Source organism: Phalacrocorax aristotelis, chromosome 14 (assembly GCF_949628215.1).
Source record: "Phalacrocorax aristotelis chromosome 14, bGulAri2.1, whole genome shotgun sequence".
Classification (NCBI taxonomy): Eukaryota; Metazoa; Chordata; class Aves; order Suliformes; family Phalacrocoracidae; genus Phalacrocorax; species Phalacrocorax aristotelis.
The window spans coordinates 17,500,067-17,520,369 of NC_134289.1; the positions used below are offsets into that span (position 1 = coordinate 17,500,067).

Consider the following 20,303-nt stretch of genomic DNA (forward strand, 5'->3'; position numbering starts at 1 on the left):
CAAATGTGAAGCCAAGGACTATGCCTACAGTGGATGGCTGGGGTTGCATGCTCCTTCCCTTTCTATATACTGGTGCATGCACAAGCACTCTGATTTTGTGTTGCTTTGCGGTGCTGGCTTCGGTCAAACCCTGGGATCTGCTGTAGACAAGAACTGAAGCTGGATGGTGGGAGTTCTCTCTGAGAGAGAGAACACACCCGGTCTGGCTTTATCTGTGCCTTTGTAGGCAAGGAATGGCATGTCAGGCTTGAGCACGCTTAACCCCCAAGTGTTCACATTGTTAATTTTGACCGAGATGACTCTCACCTGTGGCTGTGAGCGTGTGCTGATTCAGTAATTTGACCTCCTTTGACTCTTGAAGTTCCTGGAAAGTTGCTGGTTTCTGTGAGAGCCCAAGCTCTCTTCATGTGCACATCAGGCTGCTTTTCTTTTGCTCTATAATGTGTACAATAGGTAATACTCAGGGTACGCATTCCTGCTGAAAGCAAGAGGACAGGAATTCTCCTTCCCTTTCCAGGTCCACCTGCTGGATAACCCAAAGACAAGTTGTTTGCTGATAAACTGAAAAAAAAAAATGCATCTGGAAGAAAAAAAAAAAGGGGCAGCTTTGAATGACAGGGAGTATAGAAACTGCAATGGCAAAGGTGCACCTGTGACTCTTTTTAAAAGATCCATCTCTTCTGGGTACTTCTGGTACCTTCTTTCCATTTGCTGCTGTGGTACACGTGTTCATATCTGCCTTCAGTTAGATTATCTCTGCTAAGTAAGTACAAGGTAGTGAAATACTGGAAAAGAGAACTGCCCACTCTTCAGGGTGCGTGTCAGAGATACAAATACATTTACTTAAACAATCTTGACTTCTAATCTGTGGTGTTGATAGTCTGATTTCTGCATCACTTGAACAAAAAGGTGGAAACTCTCTTCTAAGTTTGTGTAGTTTGTTCCTTTTGTTTTGTTTGGTTTGTTTTTCCAGTACAGTAATACCAAGGGGTTCACAGATACTAGTGTGTGGAAACGCAGCTTGTTACCGACTGCGTGGGCTTTCTGGCTGTCTTTCAGATCCGTGTATGTATGTACCTTTAGGGGTAGTTTTACACTTTTACATGTGGAGTTGTTTGTTTCTGGGAGGTTGTGAGAGTGTGGGAAAGGCTGTTACAAGGTAATAATATTAGTGGTTTTGCTAGAGGAAAGGCTTTGTCAGAAAGTACGTCTGCCAGCGTTTCTTGAAAGAAGTCTTGTATTTGTTTATTGTGTCTTATTGGCACTTGAACCGCCTCCTTTGTCAGTAGCTGAAGGCAGGTAATGAGGATTTCACCACTGCCTTGCTTCTCTAGCTTTCACTGGGTGAGAAAAGCGAGGCTCTGCTGTTTCATCTTCACTTGCTCACTCCAGCCATGTCTTCCCGTTGGTGACTTTGTGACTCCTGTGCCGTCGCTGCAGCAGGGATGCTGGTGGTGCTGGTAGGGGATGGGTGGGTGCCTCTCTGCCCTCGCACTTAGGACGTAGTGCCACTGGGGGTCATTCTGCACTGGGAGGCTGGAAAACAGACTTTGGCTTTCAGAAATGTCGCCTGCAGTGGAGGTAGTGTACTGTTACGGGTTTATTAATTTTGGCTGGTCTTTGAAATGGCAATGTAGAAACACTGAAATGGAAACGTCAAAGTCCTGAGCTGGAAATAGCTGTAGGGAGGGAGAGCGTTTGGGAAGTGTTGTTATAGGCTTGTTTTCTTTATATTTTTCTTAAGGCATCTGCTGTTAGCTCTTGTCAGAAAGGATATACTGAATCTATGGGGGCCTCTGGTCATTCTTAAGTCCTAGGATGATTTTCTCTTTGTTTCTGCTAACTTCTGCAGCAGGTGAAATGGTGGCAATCTAGGACTTGCTGGTATTCATGCTTGAAGTGGTGGTGTGGCATGGCATACCGTCCTGTGCCACCCTATTGCAAATGCTGAGAGGTCTTGGCTGTTCTGTAGCACAGTCTTGTTGGACAAATAAGAGAATGTGGGGGGAAGTCTGCGGCTTGAAATGTAGTATGAGGGAGGTAGCTCTCTTTTGCTGGGAATGTCTCAGAGAGGAAGTTTAAACTTAAACAAGCAAACAAAAGCATGAAGGAACCTGAAGGCTCAGACTGGTCTGATGCTACAAAATGTATTTGATGCAAATTCGATTTCTGTCTTGAAGGAACTCAAATGATATCTTAGCAGCTGGCACCAATTGACTGTCTCCCGGAATTGGCACGATGACAGCAATCAAACTGAATTTATTGCTTTGGGTTTGATTCCTCTTCCGGACTCTTCCCATTCTCAGAAATGTAATCTAGAATGTGTTCCCACAGGAATGATAGCTTCAAGCCTCCTTTAACAGCAATGATAGAGCGTGGTCCTAGTGCAGGATGAAGACAGGTGGGCTGTAGTATTGAGCGGCAGGGTTGTATATTCCGGCAGAGAGCAGGAAGACTGTGTATCGATAAAGGGAGGAGCAGGGGTTTCTTGTCTTCATGACACAGTTCATCAAACAGATGATTCACAACTAAGCATTAGTTTTGTTGCTGCTTCTTTTTACTGTATTTAGGAAAGAATCTGCCTTCCCATTGGGGCAGCTAAATGTTCGGGCTGCTAAAAGTTGCCCCCACCCCGTTTTGTTTTTTAGTTAAGGCAGGTGTACTAAATAAAGAGTGAGGTTTAGCCACAGGACCTGGGTATAGCTGCAGTTTGGTAAAGCGAGCCAGCAAATGCTGCAGTGGGTGTGTGCCTTTGCACGTAGAACTGTTCCGAAATGGTGCTGTTTCTAGTGCTTGTTGAAGAAAGTATGGTAGAACTACCTTTTTCCACCTTGTTTTCTGGTAGGTGTGAAATTAATCACTTTCACTGATAAGTCTTGGTTTGATTTATTTTAATAACCGTTTTGTCCACTCTTTCAATTAGTTTTCAATGCTGTCTTCTTCCTCTGGCTGGAGGCGTGTTTGCACGGCAGCTGCCTGCAGCTGAAACAAAACCCCTCGCCGCATCTCTTGGGAGCGGGAGTCAGTCAGGGCATCATAGCTATGTCTGAAGCCGGGAGGGTTTCGTGCTGTGCTGCTTGGGCAGGGTAGCAGTGTCGGCACCTGACACCTAACCATCTTCTCTTGCTTCCCGGCTCAAGTTCAGCCCTCACCCCACTTGCTTGGGACTGAGCTCTTTTTTGGGTTTGTTGCAGGTGTCTTTCTGCAGGCTCTGCCCCTTGCAAGTGTACCTCAGCTCCACACAGACAGGTCTCCCTGTGCTCCTCTGGCAGCCCCTTCTCAGCACAGCTTCCAAACAGGCTGATTTAGGCACAGTGACCTTTTTCTTCATCTTTTTTTTTTCTTGTTATGTAAATGTTCTCACTTGACAGCTCTAGACTGCTGGGATTTGTAGATGTCCTGTGCCCTGTGCATGTCTGAAAAGGTCCTTCTCCAGGCCTTGGGTATCCTTGGAGGAGAAAGACCTGTTGAGGGAAAATCTCCTGCAAAGCAGCCCAGTTTTCTACTCTAGCCACTACATGCATGGAGGTGATTCCCTGGAGAAGAATGGAGCCGAGAAGTTGGGTCTTGAGTTATTCATCCATCTCTGTCACTGCAACTTTGGGGTAACAGACTGAAGTGGTCAGGCAATGAAAGGATTTTCGTATGAAAGAGTAAGAAACGTGCATCAGTATAAAACCAGTCGTATTCCCCACCTTGCTGGAGATTGCCAGGTTTTCATGAAGTAAAGCGCTCTGCATTTTGTTTTGTATTTCTGTTGGGTACACCTTTCTTTTACATCACGTTATCCTGTTTATCTGCTGAAGTTTGATGCATTTAGGTTTGGTTTGCATTTGGTCTTGGTTTGTTGTCTTCTGTACTCAGGCAGGGTTGGTTTTGCTTTAACCTGCTCAGTTAGAGATCCTTACAGCTGTGACATTACTGATTGCTCGGCCACGTCTGTCCATCCATTGTGCTCGAGCAGCCCCGTCCCAGTGAATGGGCTGCATGTTTGTACGAAATGAAGCCGTTTTGTTTTTGCAGGTCCTTACCTCTCACAAATGACGCTAGCGCAATCGCTCTTGTTTTCTATTAAAGTAAATCCCTAGACAAATCAAAACCTAACCCAAAGAAATCCCAGTTCTCTGAATAGGCAGTTTCTTATCAGGTATACTCGGAATAAACAGTACTAACGTTACTAGAATGACACTTAGTGCAGCATTTGCAGGGCAATAATGTTAATGGGTTAAATGTAGTCTCACATGCTGAACCAAGATGCAGAAATCATATCATGTAAAGCACTACTAAAGAGAAATTGATATTCATGCCTCAGTTTGTGTCTCAAAAATGAGAAAGTTTTCTCCTGCTGTTTTTAAGCACCGTCTCCTTAAGCATTTACATCTTAAATTTTGTTACAAAAGAGCTATGTAGACTGCACTTTTCTGTCTGTGTAGATACTCATTGCTTCAGACTGTAGATAGAAGGATTGTCCAAATAGCAAGGTTCTCTTTTTTTTTTTTTTTTTTTTGGCTGGAAAACAGTAAATGAATATTAGATGAGTGTTTGTAATATCCTGTACTTAAGTTTTAAGCATCAGCTATTGTTCAGGGCTAGACAGCTCTGTAACGTAGCAGGAAAAGAGCTTAATGAAATCCAATATTTGGAAGCAGGAGGTAGATGAATTCAGACTTGGAACAGCAGTGCTAAATTTTAACAGGAAGGATAACTAACATTTGGAGTAACTTCTGTGGGTGTATGCTTTATTTATCACTTGAAGTCTTGAATGTGAACCCTTGTGTTTTCTAAAGGATATGCTGTGTTTTAGGCAAGTTATGGAAATCGCTGGTTGAAATTCATGGTTTGTGAAAGGTGGGAAATAGACATAATATCCCAGGCCTGGGATCCTGCAAGGTAGGTTGGATGTGTTGCTGTGTTTCTGTTAGCTATGAGGTTTACTTCCACGGTGTGTTAAGAATAAACACCTTCACTCCACAAATGGTTTGCAGAAGTAAGTTTGATCTTTTGGGCAGAGGGAGGAGAAATGATTTGCTCCACAAGCTCTTGGTAGGGCAGGGGTCTGAACTCATGTCATCTTTTCATCATTATTCTAATACAGTTAAGGATACTTTGCATTTTTAAGGTTCTCTGGGACCCCATATAAGAGATGTGTTAAAGCCCAGCCTTTGACAGCTCTCCTGGACTCACAGGATTTTGTTTTTTCTATCTCCTTCTGTGAATAACCATTGTTAGACCAGGGAAAGGTAGAAAAATTGCAGCTCCATGTTTATTCCTTATGCATTTAGGTACTGGGTTGTTCCCCGCAAGTACCAAATCGACTCTGCCACTGATCCCTGGATCGGGAGTCAAGTCCCTGCACTGTGCGAAGGCCACCGGGTGATGGAGAAAGATTTAAAAAGGGGCTGTCTTTGGGGATGGGGCGGGGGACCCTTTTCAAGTCACAGGCTGGGCTCTGTTCTGGTGCTGCCTATAATGGGACAGGTGATCCTCCAGGACCCGATGCAGGACACCCTCCCAGCCTGACCTTTCGCTGCTCTCAGTTGCGGCGGCTGGCTGGTGCTCCCGGGGCTGGAGTGTGCTTGCTCTCTGCAAGTTGTGCTTGAGTTTGCCTGTTTTGTTGCCTTGGCGACAGGAGAGTGTGGTATGCTTTCCCCCTGACCAGAAATAGTTTCCTGTACCTTGTGACTGGAGCGCCATACTCCTCCTCTGGTCCCTGGCCAGGCTGTGTGGTGCTGCAGGGACGGGGCGTGGGGTGATGACCTCTTGTCACAAGTTCTGGTGTGGCTGCTGCCCATGATCACTGGCTGCCCTGCCCGCTCCCCTCCCTCTGCACGGTGGTGTAGGATTTCAGGGGAGCAATTGCTCTTGATTTACATCTCCCGTGGCATTTTGATGGTTATGTCATTTTGTTTGAGCCGTGCTCCTATCAGCTGTCTGTCTTGGCTCTCGGGACTCGGTGGCCGAGTAGCACGTGGTGAGCTCTTACCTCTTCTTCCCCCTTTGCTCAGCTGTTTTTGCTGTCTGCTTCCCCATGTCCTTGTACTTGGGAACAGATTCTCAGCAAGTGTAACTGTGCACGAGGGCAACATGATCCGGGTGGATGAAGGATCCCCTTCTGTAGGAGTTCCAAGTAGAGCTGGGAGGATAAGTGGGGAATTTGCAAGACCCAGGCGTGCAAGTGGGCTGTGGATAGTTTATCCTAAACTGTTGTCCTGCTGTGAGAATCTGGCCCATGTGCAGAGTATGCAGCACAGTCCATTTCCTTGCCACTGTGTTTTGCAAAACTTCGTTTGTGAGAGCTGCTGCCAAAAGGGAAGCCAAAGCACCCCTGCCCCTCCCCAGCAATGCAGGTGAGAAAGCGCTTGCACTGCACCAAGGCCTCGGGAGCATGGAAGCTCTCCAGGCTTTCTTGCTGCTTGCTACTTTATTGGAGAGTGGTTCTGGCACAGAACTGTAAAATATATGCAACAACAACAACAATTTCCAGGATTGAGAAGGAAGGAGAGATGAAAGGAGTAATTTACCTTCCCGCATCCCTGAACAGTAGCAGATGAGGATGTAAGCACATCCCAGCCCTATAAAATATTAATTGGGACATTTTCTACAGCTCAGCAGTGGGAAAGAAGACAGAAATCCTGCAGTGCTGTAAGCTGCTATTCCCAGCCTGGGAGAGAAAAGTATTCTGAGCTGAGATCTAGCGGGGTCTCTGTCTTCTGCTCATGGGGCAGAGAAGAGTTGCCCAAAGCCTTCCTTTACAAAGGGGAAGGAAGACCGTGCAGAGACCGTGGAGTTGCACAGACTGCTCGGGCAGTGTGGCTTTGTTGAAGCGGGTCTCCAGTGGGTGTCCTGTAAATCAGAGGATGCTGCATTCCTGCCAGTGATCTGCTGAGTAGCCGAACCAGCCAAGGGTCCTGCTGACTCCTGTGGAGAAGACTTGTGTGTCAGGGGATGCAGAGAAGGTGTATTTTCAAGTCTGCTTGCTGAAGATCTGCTACAGAAGAAATGTTAAGAGCAGGCAAGGACTGCTGCTTCCCCTTGCTATGTTCCTTTGGCTGGACTGGGGAGGAAGGGCAGTCCTTGCTTCGTACCTCTTTATAGGCATCTGCATCCCCAAAAGTCCAGAGTTGAGCAGCTGCCAGGGCTGCCTAAGAGATTTGCCTCCCTTGGATTCTTTCAGTGAATCTGTGCTTGTCCAATGCGAGCATCTCGCTTGAGAGGATGGAGGCTTTATAGTGCAAGTTCAGGACTCAGCCACTGCTGTAGTGAAACATCTCCTGTCTGAACCTCAGTGGCTAAAAGGCCCCCTGCTTCTTGCCTGAGATGGGCAGAGTTGCTCGAGCTCCCTCTCCTTTCCTTGCACCCACTCACATTGCGTTTCTAAGGAGGAGAAACCATTTTTTACTCTCCTTGATACTTTATTATTTAATCCAGATGACAGTTGTGCTTGAACTGATGTTGCCTTTGGGCCGAAATACGCATACTTAGCATTTGGGCAGAACTTCTCGCCTGGAGATCTCGAAGTGCTCGGTCAGCCCTTCACCAGTGAGTTCGTCCATGGGTACTGAAGTATGGTTACCTTTACAGTTCACTGGAGCTGGCAGAGTTCCCTACTTCATGTGATGGCTGTGCACTAGCAGGAGCTCTGTATTTCTCCCTCCTATTGCCCTTCTTTCCCCGTGTTTCTCTGGAGTGGAAGCAGTTCTTTTCCCATTGTATGGGCTATTTCTTCAGAGACTTTTCCTCCTTCTCTCCAGCCTTGGAGAAGAGGGTAGGTCTCTGAAGGGATGTCACTGGAAGTGCCTTTGCATATTCGTGAGGCTGACAGAAGAGCGGTGTCTTTGACTCGGCTGCTACTGACTTTGAATCCAAGGAGGGAATATCAGTTTAGTGCTAGCTCTGTGGCGGGAGCGGAGGTCCTCCTGCAGCCTGGCCACATAGTCCTCGCCCGAAACGGCTGGGAGACAGTCGCGTTCCAGCAGTTCCCAGCCCGATGTCTGCTGGGTCACAGTGTTCCTTTATCCATTTAATATGAACAAGAGCTTAGTTCAGAGTTGTGGTACTTAACGCCTTGTTTCTTATTCTCTTTCAGATCACCAGAAACTGGAACGTGAAGCTCGAATCTGCCGACTTCTAAAGCATCCAAATATTGGTAAACCTCCTTGGGCTCAGAGGGATGGGGGTGAGAGAGGAGTAACGTGTCTCATCTAGTGCGCTGTAAGAGAGCAGGTGTATTCTGAATGTTCATAGCAACTCATCAGACTTGCCCGTTGAAATCACCTCAGTTCCCCTCTGACGAATTCTGCTATGACCCTGTCCCATTCCTTAGCATCCTGGCCCAGATGTTCACCGAAGTGTGCTGTGTTCCCGTACGCTCACCCATGCACAGCTATCCCTGCTCCTTGGGTGATGCACGACTCTTGTCTGCTCGTCTGACATTCTGCAACGGAAGTGAGCTGCTTGTATTTGTTTTCCCCACGCCTGTCTTCTCTTTCCTCTTCTCGGCACATTTTGATGTATCGATTTAAATGCTGTATTCAGTGACATGCCCAAAGTTAAAGGAGGGTGGGCTAGTATGTCAGCTCTTCTTGTGACAGTGGCCGCTTGCTCTCAAAACAAGAGACTAAAACAAAATTACCCATTTTGGCAGTGGTCAGAAAAAAATGGAGTAAAGAGAATAGTTTTGTCTAGAAATACAGAAAGAGGCAAAATAAGGCACAATTTCAGCCAAAGCTACATTATTTACTGAACTGTAGAGAGAGGGCATGGATTTTATCTAGTTCCAAAGCACCATGGAAGTTTGTCCTAAGTTTTCTTTTAGAGAAATTTCACATAGCTGGAAGTTGCTTTGAGTAAAAAATTTGGACCATTAATAATCCCCTTTTTAGGATCTTTAAATAAATAAAGCCTCTAGGATCCTAGCTAAGGTCTAATTTGGGTTAATTTAGTTAAGAAAACATTAAGAAATACCGAACACCACCTTCAAACAAACCACTGTTTAATATCCCTGTCTGGGAAACCTGTGATGTATTACATTATCTTTCTTTTGCATAGGCCTATCTGTCAGTGTAGATCATGTTTTAAGGGCATCTGTCTGGTCTCCTGACTTTCAGCTTTGTAATCACTTGCTCCTGTCCTCTGAGGACCTGGGAGGAGAAAGGTGCCTTACAGCCTACCCTGTGGACTAGCATCTCTAGCCTATTCCGTATGTGATGAAGCAGCGATTTCCCCAAGCTCGGGACCTCACAAAATGCAAAGCGCCTTAGTAGCAGCGTTTCAGCAGACAGCTTTGTTGCATCTGAGTGTAGTTGTGGAGGTATGGCACGAGGAGAGGAGCAGTGACCACCTCCTACAGTACTTTGCACTGATGAGGGTATTGGCTGGTAAACTTATTGCTTGCAATGTTCAGAATGACCAAAAATCATATTAGCTGGTTATGGAGCTTGATTTGCCCCATAAGACTTGTTGCACTTAGTTTAGTAGGTGATGTAACTTCTTATTTTGGCCTTCACTTTCATCATTTCTCCTTATTATCATTTCTTACATCTTTTCTTGCCAGGCCTCTCACAGAGTGAATCTTATACACAAGAGGAAAACCACTTTTTATAAGTAAACCACACCAAAACCAGAAACATATCACATTCCTAGTTCAATTCTACAGCTTGTTCCTCATCTGTAATGAATGGCAATGCTTGTCCTCTGTTGTATTGTGGTTTAGAAAAGACAGTTTGGGGGAATGTCGGTGGTTTTTGCATTTTCTGCAGAACATTTTTTTGTCTTCCTAGAAAGAAGAGTTTTTCTTCTAAGATAAAGAGACTGGTCATTCTAAACTCAACGGGTGGTCACAAATAGCAGTAAAGGAATTAAGTTTTATGCCTTCAACACAGAATCAAAGTGTGTGGAATAAGACCTCGTGAAGTTATATGGTCCATTCAGCAGTCCTGTTAAAACCTTACATACCTGGCTCGTTCCAGGAATGTTTGTTCTTAAAACCTTCAATGTTTCCACAGCCCCTAGTGGCAATCTCTCAAATGTTTCATTTTTTCTGTCAGTTAGACATTAGAAAAAATACACTTTGCTGCTGTCTTAGCTTATTGTTTCTTGTTCTGTCCAGATCGTGTGTGGAAAGTAGTTTTTCTTTCTTGTAACAATCTTTTACATATTTGAAGACTGTTATCATGTCTTTTTTTTAGTCTTCTTTTTCTTCAGACTAAACAAACCCAGTTCTTTCAATCTTTTCTCATATGTCATGTTTTCTAGACCTCTGGTCTTTCCCCCCCTCCCCCTTTCCTTCCCTGGACTCTCTCCAGTTGCTTCATGTCTTTCTAGAAATGTGATGCCCAAAACTGGACATAAGATTCGAACTAAGGCCGTGTCGGTGCTGACAAGTGGGGGAAATTGCTTCACCTGTCCTACCAAAGATACTCTCGTTTTGTACATCAGCCTGTGAAACTTGCCATTTGAATATATTGTTGATGCACGTTTGTTTTCCGATGCATTATTGCTCCAGACTGCTTTCTGCAGAACCTCTGGCAAGCAAATAACTTTTCCATCTTGTATAGATGAGGATTCGTACCGAAGTGTACAGTACATTTGTCTTTATTAAAACAAGTAGGAAGAGATCTGCTTTGTGGGTTCCCCCCCCAGATTTGTCAAGACCATTTTGATCTATCTTCTGATAGTATAATAGGGTTCAACTCCCCCCCCCCCCCCCCCCAGTAACATGACCTTTAATAACAATGCCATATATTGCATCATGTAGATAACTAATAATGCTGCTGAAAACTGTTGGACTCTGGACAAACTCTCTGGAAGATCTCACATTATGCATTGTTTCAGTTTGACAGTGATCAATTTTGTTTTTCAGTGAGTGTATACACCATTGTAAGCTAGTCCTGAATACGCGTTTTCTTCCAAGTTGCTTATGGAAATAGCACATAAGATGCTGTCAGAAGCCTTGTTGAAGTCCAGATGCTACAGGCATTGCTGCTTCTGTATTCCTTGGACTTGCTGTGTTGTCATAGAAGAGAAACATGTTGCTCTGACGTAGCAATAGGGTTTTTTTCCTTGAAATGTTTATTAGCAGTTAGTTATCACCTGGTTACTGCCATTCTGTGTTGTAAATTGTTCTGGATGAATACTTGGTATTCTGGTGAGTCCGGGCCAGAGGAGTGAAAGTCAGGACTGTGAGCTGGGCTGGTCTTCCCTCCTGCCTGTACCCAGGATAAGGCAAACCTATTGCTGAATTTGTGGTTCTTATCCATTTGCTGCAAGACAGTTGATTCTGCTATGGAGATTCTGGGCTGCAGCACACGGACCGTAACACTGCTACTCCAATAACTACCAGTTACTCTGGGTACAAAATAATGGTGATATTTCTGTTTGCTGTTGCTCTTTGTGAAATGACCACCTTCTGAGTTACCCTAACACGCCTTCATCAAATCGCAGCCCTAATTATAGGCTATTGCTCTGTAATTGGGTGTTTTGCTTGTCTTCAAATGCACATTATGGCAAAGGTAATCACAGTGGAGTGATCCTTCTAAGGGCTTAGCATTGTAGTAAGGTTTTTTGTCTGGACAGAAGAAAGTTGACCTGAGGCAACTTTCTGATTTCTGACTCATGGTAGGTACCGTGTTCTCGTTGCGAACCATCCATGTGAATGTGCTATTATAGCTGGTCACCTCAGACTTCAGTTCAGCAGAGGAAGGACTTCTTTCCCAAACTTTCAAATTTGTGGTTGTTTGTTTTTCCCTCCTGACAACTTTCTAGAGTGTTTTGCATTCTGGTCCAGAGGAACCATTTGCGAGTCATGCCCACCAAATTCAGCAGAACTGGATGGAGGTCAATCAGTGATCTGTTCACTCCATCCTGTTCTAAAAGCAAAAAAGATGCACCCATTACTGAGGATATGGGAGTATTAAAGGGAGGCAGAAGGCAACATCATTATAACCCCACTGTCTGTAAGCAGATAAAATGCCTGGGGAAGCTGGCAAGAGTCACGGAATTCAACTTCTTGAACAACTTACAGTTCCAGTGATTCACTTATCCATAAATCTTGTGGGTGTTTGACATGGATGTATTTGGGAACACATAGAAGAGTGATGTGTCTCTCTTCTCCCTTGGTCTCTGCTTTGCAGGAAAGAAGCAGGTTTCTATAAGCACGCTCATAGCCCTGATCCTTCATTTGCAGATACTTTCCTGATCGTGCCACTGAAGCTTGTGCAATGGCTAAGATAAGAGACTTGGCTATTGCCTTCTGTTCATTGTAGAGCTAAACTTACAATGCGTTGAATATCAACTCTTGCTTGCTGGAACAACTCATTGGTCTTCTGCTTAGCTGTAAACTTAATTTCAGTCAGTGATTTTTAAGTCCTGTAATTAATTCACTGCACAGGGATTCTCTTGTGGAGCATTCATTTTTTTCCCGTGCTTCCTGCCACCCATCAAGTACTAGAGCAGGGACAGGGTTGGGAACCCCAGTATCTTCCTGCAGGCTTGTTCAGTGCAGGCGTGAAGTTCAGCCCAGCACTGGACATGACCTCTCCTGTCCAAGGACTCCCAAAGTGATAACAATGCAAAATCTGATAAAAATCCTCATTCATAGTTTTGAAAACTCTTCTCTAGCATTCCTGCGTTCTCCAAGAGTAGGGCTGTGGCTTGTTCAGTGCACCATGAAGTATGCTCTGTGCAATGGATTTTGTCCACCGTGTTGTTAGGTGTTACCCTTCTCCTCCTCCTGAATTTTCTTTGTTACACGAGTCTAAATATACGCCTCCTCTTTGGATCTGTCACCGGATGAGCTGTACTCTTTCTTAGATATTTTTAACCTAGCTGTAAAAAAGTAGTTTTTTAATATCTTTTGTTCATAGTTCAAACTAAGCACTTCTGGTCAGCTATTGCGCCCCAGCTCATGGCAGCCTTTGCTATGAAGAACTGCATGCACTTAGGTCAGGAATAATAAAAATTCTTATTTTAAGAGAGGCTGGTAGTAGCCCAAGAGCCAGAGCCAAATTGTGTTTCTGATTTCTGCCTTCATATCCTTTGCTGAATTGCTTCAGAGTTAATTTATTTGAGGGAATTTATAGCAGTAGTGAAATGCTGTCCTCAGCATCTATCAGAATTATTGCTTTTTCAGGTTTTTCTACTTCTGACTTTTTCTCCAAAATATACTTGTGCTTAAATTCTTTTTATTTTAAGTTCTATCTGTTGGCTTCTCTCAGAATAAACCACAATTTTGGGCATGTCCTTGATTAAAATGGAAAGAAAATGGTATCGAAATCTCCTGTGAATTAGAAGAATTTATTCTGACCCAGTTCAGTTTTATCTCCTTTGACAAGTGGTCTGTCCTCCTACTACCTCTGTCTCATGGGAGTGGTTTTGATGGATGTGTATAAAAAAAAGTCTCCAGTTTGTGTGCCCTTAAATGATGGTTACCATCAAAGTGCAGATTGCTGCAAGGACCAAGAAGGATGCTGTGTTTCTGTGGGCAGCCCGGCTGGAGAATCCCACAATGCTTATAACTAACCTGGGTGGGAAATGGGGTGCATTGATCATGCCTGCAGACCTAATACTGGATTTGCTGTCTTAGCAGCATCAGCCAAAACTTAAGGTTCACACATTCCTCATTATGAGATACTCCTCTTGAAAAGCAGGCTCTCACTTTTCCACCCCCTGCTGCCACTTGGAATGTTTTCCTATCACCTTTTCCTTAACAGGAGATTTGAATTGCTTCCTTAGCAAGCAAGAAAAAGCCGTAGGCTGTGTTTTGCTGTAAACAGCAGATTTCCTTGTTTTCATTTGGCTGCAGACATCCAGGCTGCCTTTGCAATTGGGACAGAAAGGATGTTATGTGCAAAGAATAGTTAAAATGCTGGGGATTCTCCAGTGGTTTGGCCACGCTTGCTGTCCTGTGGAAGCTCAGTGATTTCCAAGTGGGATGCTCCCGCGCCTGGCCCGCTGTTTAAAGCTGCTGCCCTGCTTTTTCTGTTGCTGGCAGACTGCTCCTTTTCTTGGGTGAAACTGGTGCAGAGAGGGCATGGTGTGGGGATGGGGGGAGAAGAGACCTTGAGCAAGAGTTATGCTTTACAGCTTTCTCAGTTACTGAGCAGCTTTTCCTTGGAAGTGTCCTGGGACTGTCTGAGAGGGACAGCAAGTTGCTGTGCTTCCAAAGAGGTCAGACAATTATGTTCTTGGCTGTATGCCTTTAACCTGCTCTCCTCTTTCTCCCCTACCCACAACAACAACAACAACAAAACCACTCAAAAAAAAAAAACACAACACCCCAAACAAAAAACAAACAAACAAAAGCAGAAAAAAACCACCAAACACTCAAAACCCCCTGCCAAACAGATTACCAGCCAGAGTGCAGTCCTGATGGAAAGTTTGAGCCTTTGATGTGCAAGTTACCATTTATTAGCTCCAGTCCCTGCGCTGTTTGGGACTTAGGTGAGCGCCTGTGCATGTCTGGCTGAGAGGAGGCTCCCCAAAACCCCAGGCAGTCCAGCTCTTATTTCTCATTCTGATTCTCCCAGTTACTTCATTCACTAACTATTGTTTATTTACCTCTTCTTGTTTTCTTCTTTTTCTGCCTCTTCTTCCTATAGCTTTTCCTGTAGTTTTAAGAAAAATGTTCCACTGTAGTCCCACATAATATGGGAATGGAGTAAAAGTTGCATTTTCTTCCTTGCCAGGGGATATGTTTATTCTGTATGTCTTTGTGGTCTGTACTAGGCAGGTATTTGGATTCCATTATTCATCTATTTAGCAGCAAGATTTATCTGTATGCAAGAAATCCCTTAAAAAAAAAAAAAGTGGGATGATGGCCAGGCTCAGTGCACTCAAGCTCAAAGGTACTGCAAAAGTTAGAGGAGGAGGATTCCCCTACGCCCCGCTGCCCCCGCCTTTACTTAGAGTAGCATTGAGGGAGCGGAAGGAGCGTCCTTCGGGGCAAGGCTGTCCTGGGCAATGCGAGGAAGGAGCGGTGAAAGTCCGGGGCTGGGGCGGATCGCCCGCCTGCATGGGCGGGAGCACTGCCTTGCAGCACTGGCGGCTGGTTCGCCCCTGGCAGCGGGGATGTGTGCAGCAAAGTTGCGGAGCCTGTGTGAGAGACCTTAAAATTTGTCGTGGCCTCTATCTTTATTTTATAAGTTCTATTAAAGCGGGTGCTCTCTGTGTATTTTCTCTGAGATACCAGTAAAGTTGGCTTGTTATTATTTTGGGAGTTTTTAGAAAAAGCTCTTGTACAATACCAGTTGTTACCAAAAGTACTTTGCTTATCTGGTATGTGGATAATCGGAAATTATTAATAACAATTCTGGATGGTCATGACCGCACTGTTATCAGGACATATTCCTGCTAATGCACTCTTTTGGCTCATGCAATGTTTAAGTAGGGCATACTAAATGTTACGTATCATGTGCTGAACTTCAGCCTTTCAATACAGACACTGCAAAATCAAAGGAACAATAACATTTAGGTGGCACTGAAATGTTTTTTAAAAAATATATTGTGTTTTCTTTTTTACTTTTGCTTTTTACCTCTGCAGAAGGACCAGGTTCTTAACAGGAAAGATACTGTTCTCCCTACAACTGCTTTCTAGGCTGTGAATTTCTGCGCACAAGGGAATTTCCCCTGACTTCACACCATGTACAGCAGAAAGGGCGCTGCTTTAACCTTATTTTTTAGGGCCAGAGTGTTAAAAAGGTTACAGTGAGTGTGTGTGTCCCTTTTCATGCTCCCTTAGGATTGTTCCTTGTCTGTCTTTGCAGGGCCTGCAGCGGCTTGGTCCTGCCTGAACCAGGGCAGTGTTGACAAGCCCTTCTTCTCTTCCATTTTCCAAAGCAATTGGGGTGAAATGCTGTGGGCTTGGGGAGTTCACGGCAAGCTGGTGTATGTGCAGCGTGCTGTAGCCAGTGTCAGCTGTGTCGGGTTTGGAGGGAAGAGGAGGGAGAGCCCGTGTTCCCAAGGGGCTGGTGAACAGCAGCATGCTGTGTCCTGTTAGCTAACTGTCCTGCTGCTGTTAGTTGCTGCTCTAACAAAGCCGGTCATTAGCTGCTGGAACAGATGATTTCTAGAGGATTATTTGCATTACACAATTTAATGCTTTTTAATAGCAAATTTTTAATTAAAAGGAGAGTCCTTTTGGAAGCAGCCTGAGCAGCTGCAGCTGAATCCTGTGTGTTTAATGTAATTAGAGAAGCAGCTGGGGCGGGAGCTGAGCACCCAGCTCACAGGCGGTCACAGGTTGGCGGTGGCTCCTCGCGGGACAGGCGCCCCGAGTGACGAGAACCGCGCGGGAAGTGTCATGGCGCACAGCCAGGCTCGGAGGTGGTGGGACAATTCCCACCTTGGCTGCCCAGGCTGGTGAGCAGCTGAGGAAGTGGAGAGTGGGTGGTAGCCATCTGCGTTGGTTCACTTGTGCTGCCACGGACGGTAGTGCTCAGTTTGCAGTCTGCCGGGCCACGTGTATCTCTATCTGTAGTTTCAGCATCTCCCAGCACGTTGGAGAATATCTCTGGAAGAGAGCAGCAGGCAGGTTTTAGCCTCCAGTTTTATTCTGCTTCTTCTGGCATACAGTCTCTTGAAATATGCCCCTTGTGGGATCTCTTACCTCCTCCCTTTCTCCATGATACAGGCAAGTGTCTGTTGCCTGGTTGGAAACTGCTGAGAAGTGAAGCTGCGGCGGTTTCTAGCGAGCGGCTGACCTCTGAACAGCATTGCTCAGTCCAGAAGATCCCAGAGCACTTTTGAGTTTGCGCTGCTAAGGCGGCATGAGAGAGTTACTGCGTTGCAATTACCATGACCCAGGAGACAACCAGAAATCTCTGTTGCCTCGTGTTGGCTCTGCTGCAGGTACTGCAACACAGGCAACTTAATTTGAGAGCCCCGAGTATTCTATAACCACAGCAGGCGATGTGTGTTGGTGCAGAGGGAGCTGGCGGATAGCGTCCTTCCTGTTCCTGTAGTATCCAGGTGCTTTGCGCTTAGGATCTCCAGTGAACCTAGGCTTAGCAGACAAGATTACCCTGCTCTGTAGCTTGAACGCTGTTTCTAAGGACAGGCAAAGACCACTGGTATGTAGGAGCAAGCTTATTTCAGCGCATGTTACCTTTTGCTAAGCAGAGATGAGTAACTGCAAAGTTGAATATACCAGGAATTGTCCCGTGAAATTATTCTTCTCCTTGTGTGCTTGCCTTTTGCGGTGACTTCGGTAACTACTTTGCTTGCAGAGATCTACTTGCAGCAGGTTGCCAGAAACGGCCCTGGGTTACAGGAGCCTGCCCACCCCAGCCATGGGCTGAGCCCACGGCCAGCCCTGCTCCACGGCTTGCTGTGGGTGTGGGATACACGGCGATGTTCATCCTGCGTCTGACGTCGCAGGCATAAATGTTCCTGGTCTGTTTCTTGACGTGAGAGTAAAAAGATAATATTCAGCACACTGGGGAGAGTAAAGGGAAGATGTGGGTCAAATCTAGGCTACGCATAATCTGTGTTGTGACCCCAGTATCGATAGGCCTTTTAAACGTGGCCCTTTAAAAATGAGATGCCTGTTGCTTTTCAGTGTCTTTTTAAGTTTCTGTAGTTCAGGTGGACTTTTATAAAAATTGAAAGCTCCTTTCTGACTTCTTCATGATTCACTTCAACTTTTGCATTCATGGAGTCTTGCTTTGCATGACTCAGCAGCGGTTTGCTCTGGTGTTAGGCTGGTAGAGTTTGTTATGAGGGAGATTTTCCTCTTATGCTCAGTTGCTTCGTATCGCACTCAGGCATCAGAAAGCTGCGGCTGCCTGTATAGGGTCACTTTATTCAGGCAGAGAATGCAAACCACGTGGCATGACTGTTACTGTTACATTGCTGTTTCTCACTAAAAGGCTTAATTTTCTGTAGTCAGTATCATAGCGTATTATATTATTTCTAAAACAAAAACTACCTGCGTGAGGATTTTGAAACGCTTTGAAGTACTGGCTTGAAGTTTTGTTCCTGAGGCAAGATGTCAGCGAGACTCTGAAGACAGCAGGCAGAGAAAAGTAATACTTGCAGCAGATGTTCTTAGAAAGTGCTTGAACTCCTGGTACCCAGCTGCTGTTGGGTTTAGTAACCGCAGCACGTCCCCTTGAGCCACTCGCTGTGGTATCAGGCGCTTTGCAAATGCTCTGGGTTGCATTAGGGCCTCAGACCTGACACGCGCACGCACGTACTCACACAGGCAGAAGATAATGTGTGTAACTGGCATCAGGCAGCGTTGAAGATCTGAGTCTTTGGGGAAAGGCAGTGGTTTGGTCTCACTGTTTTTTTCTGTTGTTCGTTATTTTTCCAAAAGGCCAGTTTTATGGGAGATGCTTCCTGTACAGGTAAGACCAGTTTACGTAGGATGAGGCTGGAGAGGAGACTGAGGGAAGAAAAGGATACTCAAACCAGTTAGCTAGGTTGTGCCTTGCGTGTAGTGATGCATCACAGCTCTTCAACTGTGCAGAGTTACAGGCGTGCGTTTGAAACTGGAGGCGCAATTTTATGCAGCAGTCACTCGTTACCCTCAGAGGAGTACCGATACCGTACCAGATTCAGGACTGTATATGAAGAAAGTTAGGCTGCTTTCGTGTCCTGCTGAAAATATTGTTTCATCAAGATGCTGTTCTGAAACCACTGCTTCTCTCTCCCAGACTCTGTGTGCTCTTGGAGATACCGTCCAAGTGGTGATGCACACTTTCTGCTGACCAACTAGCTGGCATTGTTGCAGAAGATGTTCCTGTAACAGTCTGTGACTGATCCTGCTCCTTTGGATAGCATTTGTTCTGGCATTGCTTACTAGTGCTGTGGGTTTTTTATTTATTATTTCTGCAGTTATCTGTAAGACTTCACAGGCTTACAAAATTGGATGTGCTTGTGAACTCTGCGAGCCCTCTGTTCGTTGTGGGGATGGAACTTTTTTTCTCTGCTCTGACTAAAACCTTGGTTAAAGTCTTTCGCCATATCCTGTAACTGATTTAGTGCCTCGTCATCTCACTTGCTTCTGTTTTCTTTCTCACTCCCCTCTCCTTGTCGGTTCTTGCTAACCATCGTAGTAAGTGCTTTTCCATCCATCAGAGACCTTTGACATGGGAACAGTCATCAGTTGACCCTGGCTGTGCGTGGTGTTGGCAGGGACTGATTTTCTACAACTGTAAGAATCCCTGCATTAAAAGTGTTTGGTTAGGAAGGAAATAAGGTTTGAATTGCTGCTTCTGGGCAACAGAATCGCTTAATAGACATAATCTGCCTCATCTTCTGGTGAACAGGGTGAGATCAGGTCCCTTGGCAAGTACTGGACTCTTCGGTAGTTTGGCTGTCTTTTGGAAGACCCTGTGTTGCTGTTGTGCAACTTCCCTGTTGCTGCGACTTGAAGACCCTTTGCGATGTGCGACTGCTGCACTAGAGACGGACGGCACGGCTCCCCTGATGAGGGGATAAAAAAGGGTTTTGTAAGATGTTTGAAGAAAAGGTTAACTGGATGAATGCATTTATTTTTAATTCTAATTTTTCTTATCATGGATAGTTAGTTTTGGGGAATCCTTTACCTCTCCAGCATCTACATATGATTATATTTTTCATCCTCTCATGTCAACCGGTACGAGCAGCCTCTGTGGGCTGTGCTCAACTGCTTGGTTGAAGCTGAACTTGTGGTAGTAATGGAGCTGTTAGACGGTGTGTCAGGAGCATCAGCCTGTGGAACAAATGGGATCCCCTTTTCATGGGAAAATGTCTGAAACGGAGAGCCCAGTACTCGCGTTCCTGTTACCCACTCCTGGAATTGGCCGTTGGGAGCCTGTGTCCTGCCGTCAGGTGCAGGGCACTCTCATAGGACATCTTTAAAGCAAAGAGGGCTCTGTGCTGTCTGGGAGGTGGAGGTATCAGATGGTATCTGACGTTTTTGTGTCTTTATGATGAATGTTAACACAATGTGGATCGTATTTATGAACCAAAGTGGAGAGGAGGCCGAGAAACTTTGTAAATGCTTTTATCCTTGACATGAGCTAAAGGTGGTGGAGTTACTTCTGAATATATGCCACTTCATGGCCTGGCTGAATGGTTTTGGAAAAGGCAGATCATGTTTTTAAGCTGACAGTCCCTGGTAGTTAGCACTGTAATAGAAAGCAGAGCATTTGAACTTGTGTGTCAGCAGAGTGAACCACAGCATCAGAGCTGCCGACTGCAGTATCCTTGCTGGTCAGGAAGGCTTTTGTGGCTCTGCGGGAGGGTAGGTGAGCAAAACATTAGGGTGAATGAGCACTGAGCGCCCTTGCTGTGCTGCTACTAGGCGTTGCTTTTGATTC

General features: G+C 45.4%; 1 protein-coding gene across 12 annotated transcripts in view; it reads left to right on the plus strand.

Moving 5' to 3' along the window:
- The window catches only part of CAMK2G (calcium/calmodulin dependent protein kinase II gamma), a 120,189-nt gene that overhangs the window by 44,175 nt on the left and 55,711 nt on the right, over positions 1-20,303 (plus strand). For all 12 annotated transcript variants that reach the window (XR_012663101.1, XR_012663103.1, XR_012663105.1 and 9 more), the window contains exon 3: positions 8,087-8,146. Coding sequence is in view for 7 of the 12 variants with exons in the window: in XM_075109444.1 (XP_074965545.1) it covers positions 8,087-8,146 (60 nt within the window). In the remaining 5 variants the exon portion in view is untranslated. The remainder of the gene's footprint in view (positions 1-8,086; positions 8,147-20,303) is intronic.